The following is a 19312-nucleotide window of genomic DNA, read 5'->3' as shown; positions in this document are numbered from 1 at the left end:
GTCAAAATGTTGTTTAATCACTATCCAAGGTAGGAAGAGTCATCCCCTCTGCCTGCTAATATTGCCTCCTGTAGTTAGCTATATTTATTCTTTGAAAGTTCAACCTGATGAAAACTTCATTAAATTCTAGGCAGAGATAGCTGACAAGTTTATATATCTGGTTACCTCAGGCTCACCTGGTACTACTGGGCCTGTCAAGTTTTTCCAATGGTGTATTTTGAGAGTTTAAGACTCAATACAATTCTTGAGCTTTTTCAGTGACAAATGGATAGTGTTGCAGAATGGTAAGGTGACACTCTTCAGACACTACTAAAAACACATTCGACTCAAATTCTTTCCCTTTCTGACTTTAAATAGCTGGTAAAATATACATACCTGTTACTGAAATACAAATGCCAACAAGCTCGTACTTCTGGCTATTTCTGAGCAGTTTTCACTATAGCTTAATGCTGTTCCTAGAGTTAATAACTACTACTCTGTATACTCTAATGGGGTTTTTTTTCTTTAATGCTTATCAAAGTTTGCCCTTTCATCCTACAGCTGTAAAATCTGATTACCCCTAACACTACCCCCACCCCATAAGTGAATTTTAATGTCTACCTGCCATGGAGTAGCAAATTATATGCTCCATGGGCATACATTTCAGAATGTTTCATGTGCACTCCACAGTAAGAGGTAGCCTTGCAGGGTTACCTCTAAAGCACTAAAATTTACCAGCCCACACCAAGTACCTCACAGTTCACAATCAATATTCATTACTAGCTGTCTGCCTGGAATTCCTTCTGCCTTGATGTCCTCAGTTCCTTCAGGAATTAACTTCCTTTGTAACTAGGCCTCGAAGGCTAGCTAAACTGCTTCTGAGAAATATGGACATTATGACCCTGTGGGGATTAAAATATTTAAAAAGCACGTTAGAAAAATCTCCATATTAAAAAAACCATTAAACAGCTACTAGGAAAAGCAAAAATACCCAGAAGTCATAATATGCAAACACACGAGCTCAAAAATATCAGTCAATTAAGCTAAATTTTGTCTATTAGAAGTATAACAGAATTTGCTACCTCTCTGCCCCTCAAAAGGATTCAAATAAAACAGGACAAAGAATTTAAAAGTGCCAAATGTTTATCTAGAAACAACTGAAGATACCAGAAAGGATAGGACCAAGTAGATATGGGTAAGAAGACACTAAAGTTGAGATAGGAGAAACTGGGGGTGGGGGGTTAGACCTTACAAAAATAATATATACATATCACCAAAACACAGGGCTCAAAATCATATTGTGGAGGAAAACAAAGATGAACAACAGAATCTGAGAACAGGAACAAAGAAATAAAGCACAGGTATTGCTTTAACCACTTAGATCAACTGTGCTAATTACTAAAGAAAAATGAAAGTTAAGAAAACAGTTTCTGCTGCTAAAGTACGAAAACAAGATGTACAACAAGATGTATATGCCTCTAAAGCATTTTACACGAACCAAGAAAATGTAAAGCTTTCAAAACATTCACTGGGCAATTGAAAGAAAATCATACACCAGAGTTTCCTAGTAAAAATCATGTTGCTAAATTTCTAACTCAAGTAACAACTATAAAAATATGTCACTTCTGGGCTTCCCTGGTGGCGCAGTGGTTGAGAGTCTGCCTGCCAATGCAGGGGACACGGGTTCGAGCCCTGGTCCGGGAAGATCCCACATGCCGCAGAGCAACTAGGCCCGTGAGCCACAACTACTGAGCCTGTGCTCCACAACAAGAGAGGCCGCAATAGTGAGAGGCCCGCGCACCGCGATGAAGAGCGGCCCCCGCTCACCGCAACTAGAGAAAGCCCTAGCACAGAAACGAAGACCCAACACAGCCAAAAATAAATAAATAAATTTTTAAAAAAAAGTCACTTCTATAGCATAATCTAATTTTGAAGATGCGATAAAGTACTGCAGTACTAGCAAAATTATCTGCTCCAACATTACTTCAAAAATAAATAAATATGCTAAATAAAGATCACTGCTCTGCTAAGATTGAAAGCTAACCTCAAAGACTAAGGAGGCTATTCTACTGAAATAGTTTGGAATCCGTACGTTTAGTGTTACAAGCGTCAGGCTCCAAATAGCTTAAAATGATGAGGCTCCAAATACCTTAAGTGGTAGGTAGGTTGTGTGTTAACCTAAAAATTTCATTTTAATTACTTCCTTGTTTCTGTTAAAATTAAGAAGCAACTAATATCCCCCATATTAGAGATTCCAAATTTCATAACCATTTCACTATAAGGCATAGCTAGCTTTCAAACAGATTAAAAAGTAAACCAAGATAACTGAAAGGATATTAGTGGCAGAGAGAAAATTTTATCAAACATGCATCTTCAGTCAGCTATCATGCTAGTTCATTTACGCATGCAATCTCATTCTAACCTGTGAAGGTGTGTATTATTCCAAATAAACAGATGAGGAAACAGAGTAAGAGGCTTGGCAAAAATCAAGACTCCAATCCAATCTCTTAGGCTTCAAAATCCATATCATAATTCTTTGGTGAAGAGCACACAAAATGCGGGCCCACTGACAGTTTTATTTGACCAGCACAGTATTTTTAAAAGCCCAGCTTTCAGTGTTTTCAGTCAAAGCACGCATTATATTCTCCACTTTAGCAAACGGTACTTGCCTAGCTCCTATGGTAAACTAGTTTGCAATCCCTGCTTTAATGCATGTCAACAAAAAGAATAAAAACAAGTGAACAGCTGCTCTCCTTGCCTGTCCATTCCTAAAAGAGGTGTGGCTTTGACCAGGGGTGGTCCCGGGAACTAGGTGCTGTAATCCTTTATCAGAGGTTACTTACAAGTGCAGACACAAAATGGAGATATTCTCAACAGGGGCTGCTCTGACTTTTATGGAGCATTCTGAAAATTTGTGGGTATATTTTTGGTTAACACAATGATTGGGATAGCATTACCAGCCTTTAGTGGGCTGGGACCAGGGATCTTCAATATCCCACAAAGTAGGAAAAGTCTTGCACAACAAAGAATTGTCCCTCTTCCTACACAACTTTCAAATGACACTCAAGATGAAAACTTGGTCTGAGCCTAGAACCTAACTCTGTTTTAAATACACCACAAAGTATTCTTGCATGGTTTTAATCATCATTCAACTTTCCAGGAATGCAGTTACTATGTAAAGTGAGGATAGATTGTTCTTTTGCTTCATTTGGAACTTTACCAAGAGTTGTTCACCTTTTCAGAAAATCACTTTATCAACAGCAATGCCACCTGTGATATCTGAGTCACTATTACAGCACAACTAAGTCTGCACTTGTAGCTGTCACATTCCTGGTTTTTCTACATATGGACAAAAACAGCAGACTACTTCATTGTCTTCCTGTGCTCATGCCTGAGCATTTAGACTGAACTACTGAATAAATATTTTACCAAGTTATTTTCTCCTTTATATTACATTCAAGGGATTATATATATTTTCTTAATAATGTGTATGTTGGGCTTCCCTGGTGGCGCAGTGGTTGAGAATCCGCCTGCCAATGCAGGGCACACGGGTTCGAGCCCTGGTCTGGGAAGATCCCACATGCCGCGGAGCAACTAGGCCCGTGAGCCACAATTACTGAGCCTGCGCGTCTGGAGCCTGTGCTCCACAACAAGAGAGGCCACGATGGTGAGAGGCCCGCGCACCGCGATGAGGAGTGGCCCCCGCTTGCCGCAACAAGAGAAAGCCCTCGCACAGAAACAAAGACCCAATGCAGCCATAAATAAATAAATAAATAAATAAATAAAAACAAAAAACAAAACAAAACAAAAACCAAAAAATAATAATAATAATGTGTATGTAGGTTAAAACACCTATGAATTTCACTTCAGGATAGCAAAAGCGAGTTACAAAAATGTGTTATAAAGAGAGGGTACAAGAAAGATACCTGACATTGCTTTCTGTCACACACCTGGGAGAGGGAGAGAAGGAGGATGAAGGGTAACACGGTGTCCCTGTAACTAGGTTTAACTGGAGAACAGTACTGGGAGGTACGTAACAAAGATTATAAAAAATTCAATATTGACCTTCCCTAGTAGAGGGAGATAATTCAGTGAAAAGGCTAGTCTGGTAACAACCATCTAAAATGCACATGTTATGATATGATATAGTCATAAAACCAACCCTGAAATAATCTGGCCCTTCTCACTAGAACTTTATTTTCCTCTTCACTTTCCTATGAACTACCAGAGTTGTAGTTAACCTATTAAAAGTAAACACTTTATAAGTACCAGGCCCTATAATTCAAAGCTATACATACATGCCACTCTACAGTAAAGCAGTTTATAAAGCACTTTCCATACATTATCATCTAATCTCATAAAAACCCTACAGATTAAGTATTATACTAATTTAAAAAATAAAAACCATAGGAACTGAAATAGAAACAGAATTCAAGGCTACTGCCAAATCCAGCGCTCTTTCCATGCAACTACATTGCCCCACAAAACGACCTTTTGAACATAGTTTTTATTTACATTTTACATTTACAAGGGTAACAGACTGTATCAATTTACTTATCCAGTACTACTGTCTCCAACTCAGTTTAGGCATCAAATTTAAACTATACTAATTTTCTAGTTTCATAAGAACCATGAGTTATTTTTAATACTTCTTAAAACTGCCTTAAATATATTTCAAATAAATATGTTTAAGTATAGTTATGATTACGCTTTATGTTACTTAATATCATTCACCCTGGAGCCTATTACACTGTTCATTTCTTATTATTTTTATAGCCACCTCACCCCAGTCCACACCAAAAGAAGGTAGATCTCTTATACTGAATGACTGACACAATGACATACCTCTGATCAAAGACCTTACAATAAATCTCATGAAACCATGATTTTTTCTTAGTACTGAAATTTAACAATAAAGAAATTACATCCCTCATTCACTTTCCCTGACTCTCTAAATCGGGTGGTTATAATTAAGCAAGTTAAAATTATTCTGAACCCACTAGGAAGAAAAGGGTGTGGTCAGTCACATCTTCATTCATTTCTTTTCTTCTTTCAAGACAAGAATGCAAATATGTTCCAAGCCCCTAAGCAAAAACTGAAAAAGGACAATCCTTGAACCAATAGTCCCAGAAACATCTCTATCATATACCCTCAGGCAATAGTGCCCTAAATTTTAAAATATTTTAGGTAAGGAGAGAAAAGGGGAATTGCTAAAAAAAAAAAAAAACAAAAAAAACCAAAACACAGCCTGAGGCCCTCTCCTCACACCCTTCTTGAAAATAGCTTTAATTTTTAGAGAATAAATGAAAACCTTACTCTGTCAAAGGTAAGGTAGCAGAATTGAAAAAAAAAAAAGCATATAGAAATGTGATGTAACCAGAATAAAATAATACTACCCTAAACTACACTTACTCATACAAAATTTGCAATATAACATGATTTTGCTCATATTAAATCTACTTTTTAAAGGTTTCTTTTAATACACAAAAACTCACCAAATTCTTTGTTAAGTTCTAAATGGAAGGTCAAAACAGCAAAAAAGACAGTCTTCTAGGATCACCAGATGTACGAAATAAAAATTCTTCGTTGTTTATCTGAAATTCAAATATAACTGGGTGTCCTGCATTTTACCTAGCAACCCTACAGTCTTCGAGCTAATTATAGATTTTTTTTTTAATATTTATTTATTTATTTATTTATGGCTGTGTTGGGTCTTCGTTTCTGTGCGAGGGCTTTCTCTAGTTGTGGCAAGCGGGGGCCACTCTTCATCGCGGTGCGCGGGCCTCTCACTATCGCGGGCTCTCTCGTTGCGGAGCACAGGCTCCAGATGCGCAGGCTCAGTAATTGTGGCTCACGGGCCTAGTTGCTCCGCGGCATGTGGGATCCTCCCAGACCAGGGCTCGAACCCGTGTCCCCTGCATTGGCAGGCGGATTCTCAACCACTGCGCCACCAGGGAAGCCCCTTCGAGCTAATTAAAGTGAGCTCCCATCTCTACCAAAGTACTGCAGCACCGGCTCCACTCATAAAACAGGCTGGGGCTTCTGTCACAGCAGTATTTTGACTGAGAAGCCTTAAGAGTTAGTCTGGAAGTGCTCATTTCCTGATGATAAGCCTTTCTTAATAGCTAAAATTTACCACACAAAAGAAAAGTCTAATTTCTAAGAGCCAAAGGTTAAACTTTTACTAGGTTCCATCCAGCCTAGTGAATGAACTCTTACAAAGCTTATGCTTCTGTGTGTGAAACAGAGATTGGAAAAATTTCAGTGTAGATTTTTGATAACTAAACAAAAAAGTTGCTTATGAAGTTTACAATAAACAGAATCCTGTTTTAAGTATTACAGGCAGGTCTTAAAAGCTACTTTAATGGATTCCAAAGTTAATCTACCATTTTTCTTGAATTCATAATCATAGAAATTTAGAGTTAGAAACAAACTAATTTCTGATCCTTAAAAACTTCTGGAACAGGAATTCCCTGGCAGTCCAGTGGTTAGGACTCTGCACTTTCACTGCTGAAGGCCTGGGGTCAATCCCTGGCCAGGGAACTAAGATCCCGCAAGCTGAGTGGCGTACCCAAAAAAAAAAAAACACTTCTGGAAAGCCCATCTCATTTCCTATTCATTCCCATAAAGGTTTTTTTCTCCTCTTAAGCTCCTAAACGAGTAACATATATAACAGAAAGAGATACTCTCTTGTTTTATGAGGTCCCTGTCAACCAGCTCTTTGCCCTACTTACAATGGCTCTAACTATGAGTGGACTGCAAATAACTCTATTCTTCTGCTAGTTTTATTTAAATCACCTTTTTAATACTAAACCTATGCTTTTCTTCCCAGTGGTCTAGGCCACTGCTCTTTGATACAGCCCATCCATCTTTGGAGACTGCCTAATTCCCTTACTTCATTTACACTGCTACCTTGAAGGTATTAATAGATAATCACATCCCCCTAGTGCTCCCTTTTCCTAATTTTAGCTCCTTCAGGCTTTTCTCCTAAGTCTCATGCTACCATCAATGTAGAACTATCTGCATCTTTTCCTAAATGTGGTTGGAAAGTGTTAGTAATTATTTCGAGTTCAATCCTAGTAAGAAAATGGAAACCATAATTTTGATATGTGATCACTATCTTCTTTGTCTAAGGGTAATTCAATGACAGTTCACTGCAAGTTATCTGAAACCTCTTTACACTTGCTCTTTTCCAGCTTCCTGGTTTGCATTAAGGCCATTTATTTCATCTTCCTTGATGAATTATTTGAGATTCAGCATAAACGATATTAATTTCCATGCTGGAGCTGCTTAGCTATTTTTTCCAGGTGCTCCACAATGGTTTCCAACCTGTTAAACTTGTATAATCAAAAAATCTTAAATTAAATTTAACATATTCATTCAATCTATGGATTGAAAATTATTTCACAGATAGTTGCCAACACAGTACAGGACATCTTGCCTTTTTTTCCTTCAAGAAGCAATGTCTAAAAATAAGAAAATAAACTTGCTACTCTAGGATCTTAAACAGGAAAGGCAAATGACTCTTCAGTGATGGTTCTGCTTTCTGTCTCTTCCCTTGGCCAGTGTTCAAGTCATTCTGTACTCACCAGAAATGTGCCTCAGACACAGCATCAGAGTAAGCATTCAGCTCAGAATAAATTGTAGTGCTCCCAGTCCTGTACTCAAGCAATAACTCAAAGGTAGGGCTAGGGAATAATGACTATAAGTGCTAATTTAAAAGAAAGGACAACTAAACATGCTGGGAAACTTGTGCTTTGATTATGATATTCAAATTATTGTAGCTTTCCCTTTCTCTGAAATTCAAATGGAGAGGGGGAATCAATATTGTATAAGTAATGGGTAACATATTAATTAAACAATGCTATATTTTCTTTACTAATGATGACTAATAACAGTACATGCTGATATTACTGATAAATGCCTCGCCAAAGTCCTTATGTTTACAAAAACCATCATATTGCTTCAGACTACATAGTATATAAAAATAAAACAAAACTACTCCATACTTGAAAATGCTGTTTTTCAAACATGAGTCTCATAGCCTGTTAATGAATTACGAAATCAATTTAGAAGGTCACAATGGTTTCCTTCAAATACATTAGAGTAAGGAAAGGTATTATTTCACAAAACGTTACGTATTTCTGCATATACTTAGTCACAAATAAAGTCTATTTCTTTATCTGGGTCAAGACAAAAGTTTGAAAGCCTTTTGCTAAAGGGCTTTTATATTTTTAAAGTCATTACAACATAATTACATATGAACCAAATTATTTCTATTTTACTAATGTAAGTTAATCCCTAACTACATTTCAGCACCTAGAAAATTTTAGTTTGTAATGTTAATTTTTCAGGTTATTTTTAAATTAATAAGCAGCAAGGATGTGGCTAATAACTGTTGACACTACATGATTATATGGGAGTTTTTACATTATTCATTCTACTTTCTAATGTTTGAAATTCTAACAAAATGTAAAAAAGAAAAAATAGGAAATGGACCTACCCAATAAGGTAGTATAACAAATAAATTTATAAACTGAGACTTTGACACTCTGTTTCTAAGGAATATCAATCTACAAACTTGCTCAGATTTAATTCAGGTAACACTTGGGTTGCCCTGTTCAACTATAATGGTTTAGGTCTTTAACAAATGCATAGGGACAGGAGAAATCAATTCATAAACAGAAAGCAAAACTCCTCAAAGGATAACATAAAAATACAATTAGTTAAGTGTGCTTCACTACCTCTTCAACAGTCAACTACTTTTCAACCAACAAAGAGAACACAAAGTATCTACCTACCTGGCAGTGATTTTCATTTCTTAATTGTTTAATTCACACTGGCAATTTTCCTAGCAAGCTTAATATGCGATCTCTATAACAGACACCATTCTGCCTTCTTTGAAACATGAACTACAAGTGTTGTGTGAAGTAGGTTTACAGGCAGTTGGATTTCAAAACAGTGCATGCCCTCAAAGTCAATTTTCCTTAATTCCAAAAAGTTAGTTTCGAAAAATTTATTAAAACAAAGTATTCTCTCTCTAGGCCTTTTAACCATTAGAAGCAGTACCTAAACTAAGGTCCATAGCACTGTGTAATTTTAGAACTGGAAGGGAATTTACACATCATGTAGTCTAGTGGTTTACAAATACTATCATCAGGAAGAAAAGAAGAATCGATGACATAATTTATATATGCAAGCACACTCTCTTTTTTTTTAAATGTATCTTACTGCATATGGAACATTTTGCCTTGTCAGTATTCTGTCAGAAAGGACTTGACATTTTGTCTTGTATTTTATATTTAATCACTTTTAGAATGTGAGTATACATTTGGATAGGATTAAAACTATGGGTGCAATTTGGAACTTTATGTTTTCTAATAATAGAGCCTTACATAATATATAGAATCCTGACACCTTCCGAGTGATCTCAAATCATCTCATTATATTTCACTGTCTAGTCAATTTGAAGCAATACTTAGGTGTAACAATGACATAAATCAAGACAAAGCAAAGGGAAGCAAAGCATATCCAAATTGACAACTTCTGGAAAAAACCATAAAGCATATACCATAAGGTTCCAGTAAATAAGATTATTTAGAAAGAAGGTTAGTCTTAAAACATTCTATAATTGTTTCCAGAAATGCAAAAGAATACCATTCAGTACTTTTTAGTACAAGGAACTTAACACAATGTTTCCATCAAAGCCAGCCACAGCTTTAATGAAGAGATAAGACTAGGTTTTTTAAATTTGAAACACAACGAAAACAAGAAACAAAAAAAACAGTAGATGTGTGAGGAACATCAAATAAATCTACCACTAACTTACTGTATGCAAATAAATGTAGATACCTAGGGGAATTCTTTAAGTAACTAGTAAACTCCCGTTTCCACACAGACCAATTAAAAGTTCTCAACGATAACGAAAAAGTAACCTCAAGTTAATTAAGGTTGATTAATAAATGTCTATTTTTGCACATACACAAAAGCAAGCAACAACAACAAAAAAATTAGGCCTACTTTCAATTTTAGACAACATAGTAAACTGGAATTGTACAAATCCTGACTCTTGAATAAACCTGAAAAACATACAATTTACTTGTGTATTCAATTTTTTAATGTAAACATCAATATCTTTTGGAATAATGTTTTTACATAGCATCAGTACAATATTTTACTTTAAATTCAGTGAGAAGTTTACTTCTATATATATAAGCCTATAAAATGCAACAGTTTATATTCAACTAGTTTTACTGGAGAAGTTTCCTGCTTTCACAACGCTAATCCTTCCCAACTAAAATTAGGAATTCCAGGGGAAAAAAAATCCACAAGAACCTCACAATTTAAAAATGCATTATCTAAGGTGCTTAAAATTAAGCTCCATATCATCAATGGCATTTACAAAAATTCATGTAAAATGACAGTGTTTTGTTTAAAGAGGAACACTGAAAGCAAGGCCAACTGTTCACAGGCGGTGATTTTGCATCATTACATATTTTAATTTTGATGTTTGGATTTACTTTAGAGGACCCTGGTCTATTTATTCTTTCTAACAGATTCTATTTTTCCAGATGCTTGTCAAAGGAAGATTCACTCCTCATTCTTGCCTCCTGTTTTTCTCCTTGTACTATTACTATAGCCTTTCTTGTGTCTTTTCTCTTAGAACTTCATTCTCTACTTCTGACCCTGTCCAGACTGTGCTCACTGTCAACAAACTGAATAGAATGCCTGAGAAATTTTTTCACACAATTCACTTCTTCCAAAATTTCTTTGCATAATTTTATTCAAGCTTTTATTGAACATCTCCTGTGTGATATCCACAAGAGTCTCATTATTTTCCTACATGCTTCATTTGTATAGATATTAACACCTTATCTCCTTCCCAAATTGTCTTGAAAAAACATCTTTACATAGACCCAGCAAAATTTCAGATTCTAAATATGAAAAAACATCTTACTTTGAAAAAGTCGCTCAAACTAAATAAATGAAAAACAATGTCCAAATTGACAGAGCACTTTTCTAGTCATATCTGATCATCTCTGCAGGCCCAGTTAAATATTTACTTTTATTAAAAAAATAAAAATAAAGACAATACAATTACATTTTGTCTTTTATTAATGTCTAAAGGTATACTCCACAGGAGGAGAAAATGTTTCACATCAAAACTCTATTAATGAGAAAAATCATGGGATTCCTTCAAGACAAAACAGTCTAATTTTTCATGAGAATCTGTATAACTCACACAAAGTCAGACCTGTAATGAACTTCAACTTTAATTTATGGTAAATCTTTGGACTGTAGGGTACATTTACATATAAAGGCTTTTATTGCCTTTTATTGTTTTAAACCTTGGTATACTAACACGTTAAGCTCTGTTACGTCTGACAACACAAAAACCTACCTGCCTCTTTTTCTAATTTGGATCCAGAAATCTTGAAAAACAAAGACTAGAGCCCAGGAACAGATCCTGATGTTGTAACATGGCCTTACCACCCTGGTCCCCTGACCAATTTCTCATGCCTGGGTGCTTCATTACATCAGTAGTGACACTGTTGTCAGCTGCCTGAGAGTCTGGAGGCTTATGATCTCCTTAGGAAATGCTAATAAATTCCAAGGCAAATAGTTTCTTCTGGTCATTTAAAATCTTATTTGGACTAATTATGTTAAGATTTGCTGCCTGATATTTGGCATGTCATTTGTGCCACAGTTGCTATAGATAACACGTCTTCCACTGCTCATTTTAGTTCACCCAAAGTAGAGATGCACTATCAATAGCAAACGTCTAAAAACATACTCAGGGAGAGAAACTGCCAAACCACTAAAGCAAACAGCACTTGACAGAAAAGAAAAAGATTCATGAATCATCTGATGCAAATACTGGCACTGTTACAAAGCACAATGTTCACAACTATCTAGTATCACCCAAGCAAAATGGTTTCTTAAAATTTAGATCATTAATAAACTCATTTTAGATTATTCGACTCATCTTCTCCCCCTAAACAGTGTTGTTTATTTTTATATTTTCAGTATGAATATATTATATTTTTACACTCCACATTCATTCATCAGTTAACATCTCCAACACTTCACTGTGTGCCAGGCACTACATTCTATTTCTCTTAATCACAACAATGAGATGCTATGAAAAGGTGCTACCTAGCCATGAAAAGATATTTAGTTCACTGAAAGAGAAAGAAAACCATGAAATCTCCCAGACAATGAAATGGAAGTATGAACTTCCTCACCAGAATCTACAATTGCAGAGGCAGCACAGCTGGTCACTTTTATAAAAAGGTTACATGAGCAAAAAGCACAAATCTGGGGCCTTCAAATGGCCTACTTAACTTTTTTCAAGATGACAATGAGCAGCATTAACGATTAAATGCTTGATATATACATGAAGAAAAATAATTAATAATGGTATTTTTAAAGGATAATAATTGCAATAGATAACATTTACTCACTATAGTAAACATTTAGTACATATAGTATTGTTATGCTACATATAGTAATGTAGCATATGTTACATATAGTAACAAGTGTTACATATAGTAAAAATTTACTCCCTACTGAGACTCACTATATGCCAGGCAGAAACCTAAGTGCTTTACGGTCATTGTCTCATTTAATTCTCACATCATCCCTAGGGGATTGGCATTATTATAAACCCCATTTTACAGATGATAAAACTGAGACTTGGAAGTATTAAGCATCTTACTCAAGGTCATTCAGCTACCAAGAGATGGGACTCAATCCCATCATATAATACTGTCTAGTTTACACTTATTCAATTTTAATTTCAGTCAAAAGCTTTCAAAGTCTTACCAGGAAGGTTATATTTTAGGACAGGTTTCTTCCTTTAAAATGACACGTTAAATAGGATTTTACTTGAAACTATGGTCCTACAAGTCTAACTATTTGGATGGGAAACAAATTCTATCTGAATGAAAAATCCTGAATCTCTATGGTAATGGGTCACAGCTAGAAGAGACCTTGAGAGTCATCTAGTCCAAATTCTTCATTTTAGGAATAACGAAAAACATCTATACTCAGTCCAGAAATACTTCGGTTTGGGGACGTTTTTTAAAAAGTCATCATTTTAAATAGATAATCCAACTTTTCAAGATCATCCAGAGCATAGTATCCATTTCTGAAAAACACTATAAGAAAATACAAACTCCATGACATGAGGTCAGACGATTGTAGAGCTATTACCAATTGAAAGCTTTAATCTTACAGACATGCTATAAAAAGCTATAAAATGGCATCCTTACCTACATGGACTCAGACTCAAAAAAACAGCCATTTCTTCCTTGAATTAAATTTACATTCATTTGGGTCAATTACAAGCTCAGCTTCACCTCACCAGTCATGTCATGTGACTGAATTCAAGCTCATTTCAAGGAAAAGGCTGCACTATGCTGTATTTAGAACACATATCACTGAGAATAGCCAGATGAGTCTTTGTAGGCCCATCCAAAAACCTTGCTTTAGTTGCTAAGAAACTACAATTTCACCGTATTATAAATTTTTGAAGAAGCTATGCCAGCACAGAGATTAAACATGTTAAGATCAAAAATCTCTCACCTACTGTGCCAAATGAAACCTTGCTTTTTACACAAATTGAATAGCTGAAATTAGTATTAGGCTTAAGTCATATTGTTAACACAGACGAAAAACTGGTAAGACAAATCAAAATAACTCTACTTGCCTTCCTTAGTGGCCTCATGCTTGGGAGGAAAATAGGGAAAATACCCAATATGCTTCGTATATTCAATGCTAGAGACAGAAAAATGTTTCCTTCCTGACCCCTGCAGTGGTAATTCAAGGCCATGAAGCATACATAAGATTTTATTTATACAATTTGGTATGACAAACACTTACATTTAACTGATGCTTTTTCGATCTTTACTGATATATTTTCACTGTAATCTTCAGCATTTTAAGCCTAGATTCTCCTTAGAATGCTTAACTCCATTCGCTCTTTTTTTTTTTAATGAAAGCCATTTTAATTTCAGCTATTACAAGAGTAATTTTAAATTGTTCTAGCATAACAACAAAGAAACACCGAAGAATTAACAAAAGAATTTATAGTTCACTCTTCAGTACAGTCATGTATGAGTTCACCCTCATAAATTTTTTCCTATAAAATTATTTTTTAAACCTCTTAAAGGTTGTTTCCACAAGAGCAGAAACGGGTTCACAATACTTCTCATCTCATCTCTTAAAGATCAATTCAGCAGCTGAATTGTAACACATACCTTTAACAATCGGAATCTTTTTTTGTCTAGATACCCCCTCACCATGCTTCCCCACCATTTCTCCATCTTCTCTAAAGAGCTTCAGTTCAAAACCCAATTCTCTCCTTTCCACTATACCCTGCACACATCCCAGGGACTACTTTTATGTTCCTCAGAAATAACGTCTCTTCTGTCTTGAAACTTTTCGATCTTAAAAACCTACTTCCTCCATCTCTCTCTCTCTCCAGTGACTGCTCTCCATCCCACCACTGCAGTTTCAGCTGCGTGTCCCTGCCTTCCCAAAGGCCCCAACCAATATCAAACAACACTTGCCAAAACTCAGCTCCTCCCTTCCCTAATATATCCTCCACACTGCAAACCAACATTACACCCCCGGTTTCCTGCATTTTACTCCCTTCCCTTATTTTCTGTCTTCCCCCACCCCCATCTCTATAGCCAGAAACCCTTATTTCTATAATAAATAATTCCCCCCTACCTCAGTTTCAACCTTTTCTCCCCATCCTCTGCTCCTTTCTCCTCTCCTTATTTAGAAACTCCTTTTTGCTCTCCCAATCACTACCCTAGAATGCCCAACACTCCACCCTCCTTAGTAAACCCAGTTCTCTTCCCCAATCTCGTTTAGAGCCACCGCTGCTCCTCTTTCCAGATCCCCTACTGCAGTCAACCCACTATCTTGGCTTTCCACCCACCTTCCCTCCACCTCCACAGCCAAGGCTCCCTGATTCTTTACCCCCTCCTTAAGGCTCTAGTACTCTGTTCAGTATTCTTCAGTACTCCCTTCCCCCACGTCTCTCTTATTTTTTAAGGATATCACCAGTCTTACGGGGCCCCAGTAGAACCCTGGACGACCCCAGGGACCCCAGTGTTCTCTTGGGGAGCCTTACACCACTCTCCGTCACCTTAAACACAAATGCCTGTCTTGTGCCGCCTTTAAACGCTGCGCCCCCTCCTCGCCGCCCCCGCTACGCCAGCTCCTCACGTCGGCTTCCTCAGGGTCCCCTCCCCGACTCGGAGCGACAAGCCCCACGACGTGGAGCCTCTAAGTCAACAACACCTCAGGCTCTTATCGGACGCCCCCACCTCTCGGGTAGGTAGGTGCCTCCGGTTCTCACACCCGCGCCTCTTCGAACTCCCGACCGGCATCTGCTCCTCTCGGGCCCGCAGCCCCCCACACTCCGACCGCCGGCCCCCCTCCCCTGGCTCCACCACCTCCTCGGACCCCGAATGGCCCTCTCCAGCCGCCAGCTTCCCTCAGCCCCCGCCCGGCCCGCCCCCGGCGCCCCGCTTACCGTTCTGAGCGGCGCCTGGCCCTGGGAGGAGGGAGCCAGAGACCAGCAACAGCGAGAGGGCCAGGGCGCTGGGGAGCGACGAGCCCGACATTCTCCCTGCAGAAGACCGAACAGCGAACGGGCCGAGGCCGGAGCCGGGGCCGGGGAAGGGAGGGGAGGGAGGGAGGGGGCGGGCGAGCGCGCGAGGGAGAGAGCGAGGGAGGCAGCCGCGGCTCAGCTCCGTCCTTCCCCGTCCTCCTCCTACCGCCGCAGCGCCCAAGCCTCGCGAGACCTTCGCTCCCGGCCGTGGGCGGCTGAGGAGCAACGGCGTCAAGGCTCGCGAGAAGAGGCGGTCTCAATCGATCCTCCTGCCCCTCGGACTCCGCGTTCCCGCCCCTGCAGAGGCTGATTGGCCTAGCGCGAGATAGGTCACGTGCCGGGGGAGCGTCTGGCCACGTGACGGGGAGAGGCGGAGCTCTTCTTCTCGGCCCTGGGGAACGGAGCAGTCTGCGGTCTGTTTATTCCTCTGTGAATGCGGGGAGCGCACATTAGAGGAAGCTTTGGGAATATATTTCTCCGCCCATCCTGCCTTTCAGTTGTTGGAGCTCTTGGCTGCAAAATTTAATGCAACGCCGACTCTTTTAAGCCTTCCTCTCATTGTTGCCTATCAAAGTCCTGCTGTTTCTTCCTTCTGGACTTTGACCTTAGACCCTCTCCTGGCATCTGGCTTCAGCCTCCCATTTTAACCCCATGTATTAACCTTCTAGGCTTAATGATGCACTCCCCGTGCCTGGTATTACCTTGTGCTTTACTGCCTCTACATCTGCTCCCTCAGCGTGGAACGTCCTCCTTTTCCTCGCCCTTCTATTCCCCCTCCCCCATTTTGGCCTTATTTTAGCTACTTAGAATCTCAGGCCTGAAGTTCAACTAGACTAATTGTTAGTTAGACAATTTAGGCACTAAATTCTACAAGGAAGTAATCTTGTATTCACTTATATGAAGAATCTTCAGAAGCATTTTTGTGCAGCGAACATTCATTGAGTACCTACTGTGTACCAGGTTTTCACATCCGATGTGAAACCTGCATGAAAAAGTGGTCCCCACTCTCACGAAGTTCACAGCCTAGTTTATCAGAGGAGGGAGGAAGAGGACAAATACGACCTCAAATAGCAAAACGACCCATAGGAAAGGAGCCAGCCGAGTGCTCTGGCAATGTGGTCACAACTGTTTTCATGGAAGTTTGGGAAATGCCCTTTTTCAGGGTATTTTTGGTACTACCCTGAGCGCCGTCAATCCTTGGTTGGCAAAGGATTTCTGTGGCTTAGCTCATCCCTGACTCAGAACAGACATCTTGGGGAGTGTCTGTGGAGTGAAACTGAGAGGAATCAAGTAAGCAGTTCTGGTGACCTGACTCAATTCGAAGAGAAAACTTGAAGAACCTAGAAGAAGGAGCATTCACCATGACCCTCACACTCTCAAGCCAAAGTGGACTCAAGCTTTCAACGTGAACCAGATAGCTGATGGTTCCAGACTGAGCTTTCTAGCAAGCTACAACTATGGCATGTTGTTGATTGAAATGAAACTATATCCGTCAAGACTTCAGGTGTGTGAGTGACAAAAAGGTTGGCATGTATCTTTGGACAAAGGCCAGTCTGCAGACAGCTCTGGATGGAGGGCTACAGGGCTGCCTGTGGTGGGACCAAGATTTTCAGCTGATGGAAGCTTCAGTCGGATGCAGCCATCCTGCCTCATCATCAAAATCCCCATTTGATTAGGAGTCCTTACAACAAGGAATCCTTACAAAATGATTGTGCTCATTTAGTGGGTAGGGAAACTGAGGCTGAGAGAGGCATAAATTACCCAGGGTCTGAATGGTTTTGGTAATCATTAATACCAAAAAATTTGGTTTGCCTCCTTCTAGGCTCACGGCAGGAGTGCCTTTCCTTGTCCTCTTGAAGTTGGGAGTGACATGTGACTTGCTTCCACCAGGCCAGTGAAAAGTGACATGCATCATTTTCAAGCAGAAGCATTTCCTTTCAGTTGCAGACACCATAGCATACTCTTTTCCCTGCATGGTGATCAGTGATCATGATCACTGGCATGTGTCAAAATGAAGCTTATGTCAGCCTGGGTCCCCAAGTTAGCACGATAAGCCCAGGCCTCCAGCCAACCCATGTACAATAGGTAGTGTCTGTTCACTTAAGCTACTGAGATTCAGAGGTGTTTTCTCCTGCATAACTTGTACTATTCTGGTTAGGGGAAAGATGAAATTCAACTCCATCCCACTACTACCACCACCATCTACTAGCTGTGGCTTGGACAAGTGACCTGTCTCTCTGGACCCTATTTATCTGTCAAATGATGCTAATGATAGTACATACTCAACTCATAAGATTACCAGAGCAATAAATGAGTAAATTTTTGTACAATGTTTAGATGAGTTTCTGTTTCATGTAGACACACAGATGTTGATGATAATGATAATAAATACTATTGCTGCTGCTGCAACTTTAACTCCAGCCCTGTGCTCTTCCCACTATGTCATGCTTCTTACAAAAAGTGATTCAGGATGAAAATTTTAAGTACAATGTTACCATCAACTCTCAAAACCTGCAGTTATGAGGAATCTTTTTGCCTAGAAGAAAATGTCCTCAAATCCCATGTGCTAGTAGCTGTACTTTTAGACGCCCTTTTAGGGGAAAACCAAAACGTCCAATAACTCAGTAACTTCTTTAAATTTTTTCTCTTTTTTAAGGTTTACATGCACTTAAAAATCTCTCTACAGGTAAGTGCAGCTATGCGGGAGGATGGCTGAGCTCCTTGTAATATCTCATAAGAGCCCTTAGGGGTCCTCAGTGGTCAGGCTGAGACACATTTTCCTGGCCTCCAGGGACTGCTTGGAGGTCTGGCTTTCCAGTATTGATAGTGCCTCCTGGTGGCAAGACCTGTAATAAAGCATTCCCAATTGAAAGGCTTTCCTGGGTGGGTGGGTTGGTTGGTTGGTTGATTTGTTTGTTTTGGTGTGGTTCATTGTCTTTGGAAGGATGCCAGTGAAGATGAGAGTAGTGTTAATAGAGTTGACTTTGAACTTCCTTATGGTTTCCCTACTCCCTCCTCTGCAAAGATCTGCTCCTTTGAAGTTCTTTCCATGCAGATATACCACCCTGCCCATCTTGCTTGCTGTCATCTGACCCACCAACATAATTTTTTTCCCTGCTCCTTCCAACTCTTAGCACCATCCTTGAACTCTATGGGTGAGTTCAGCATCCATGTTGATGATCTAGTCAATACCCTAGTCTCTCATCTCCAAAAACCTACTCAACTGAGCCACCCTTTCCAAGGTTACACTCTCAACACCTTAATCACCCATAAAAGGCTCCATCTTAGGAATGTGAAAATATAATACCTCACTGTCCATTTACCCTCCTATCCTTTCAGTTCCATGTACTAGGACACCATTTGCTGTGATTCTTCAACCTCATTGAGACCTCTAATCCATTAATCCCACAAATTCTCATTGTCCATTGCTCATTTCCTTTCTGGTCCAGTTTAGAGCCCAAGGTTCATCATTATAATCGTTTCCTTACCCACCTCAATCTCCGATATACTTTCCTGGAAAAACCACAACCTGACTAAGCACTACACTCTGAGATGAAGTTTCATGCCCTGCACCTGAGCAGCTGAATGTTGCCCGAGAAAAAAATCACACAGACAGGCTGAATGACATCATTTTAAATTCATGGTCTCAAACCTCAAAACTCAACACCACCCAGCAACCCTACTCTTTCATATGAGGTAAGCATG

The 19312-nt window shown here is 39.1% G+C and overlaps 1 protein-coding gene across 1 annotated transcript in view; it reads right to left on the bottom strand.

The window, feature by feature from the left end:
- NPTN (neuroplastin) overlaps window positions 1-15806 on the bottom strand; it is a 65580-nt gene extending 49774 nt beyond the window's left edge. Inside the window, exon 1 of the mRNA XM_007197751.3 lies at window positions 15530-15806. Within this exon, the coding sequence (XP_007197813.1) occupies window positions 15530-15620 (91 nt within the window). The 5' untranslated portion in view covers window positions 15621-15806. The remainder of the gene's footprint in view (window positions 1-15529) is intronic.
- Between the last annotated feature and the right edge of the window lie 3506 nt (window positions 15807-19312).

Source organism: Balaenoptera acutorostrata, chromosome 3 (genome assembly GCF_949987535.1).
Source record: "Balaenoptera acutorostrata chromosome 3, mBalAcu1.1, whole genome shotgun sequence".
In the NCBI taxonomy this organism is placed as follows: Eukaryota; Metazoa; Chordata; class Mammalia; order Artiodactyla; family Balaenopteridae; genus Balaenoptera; species Balaenoptera acutorostrata.
Note: the sequence above shows the minus strand (reverse complement) of the source record. Positions and strands in the feature narration are given on the sequence as shown.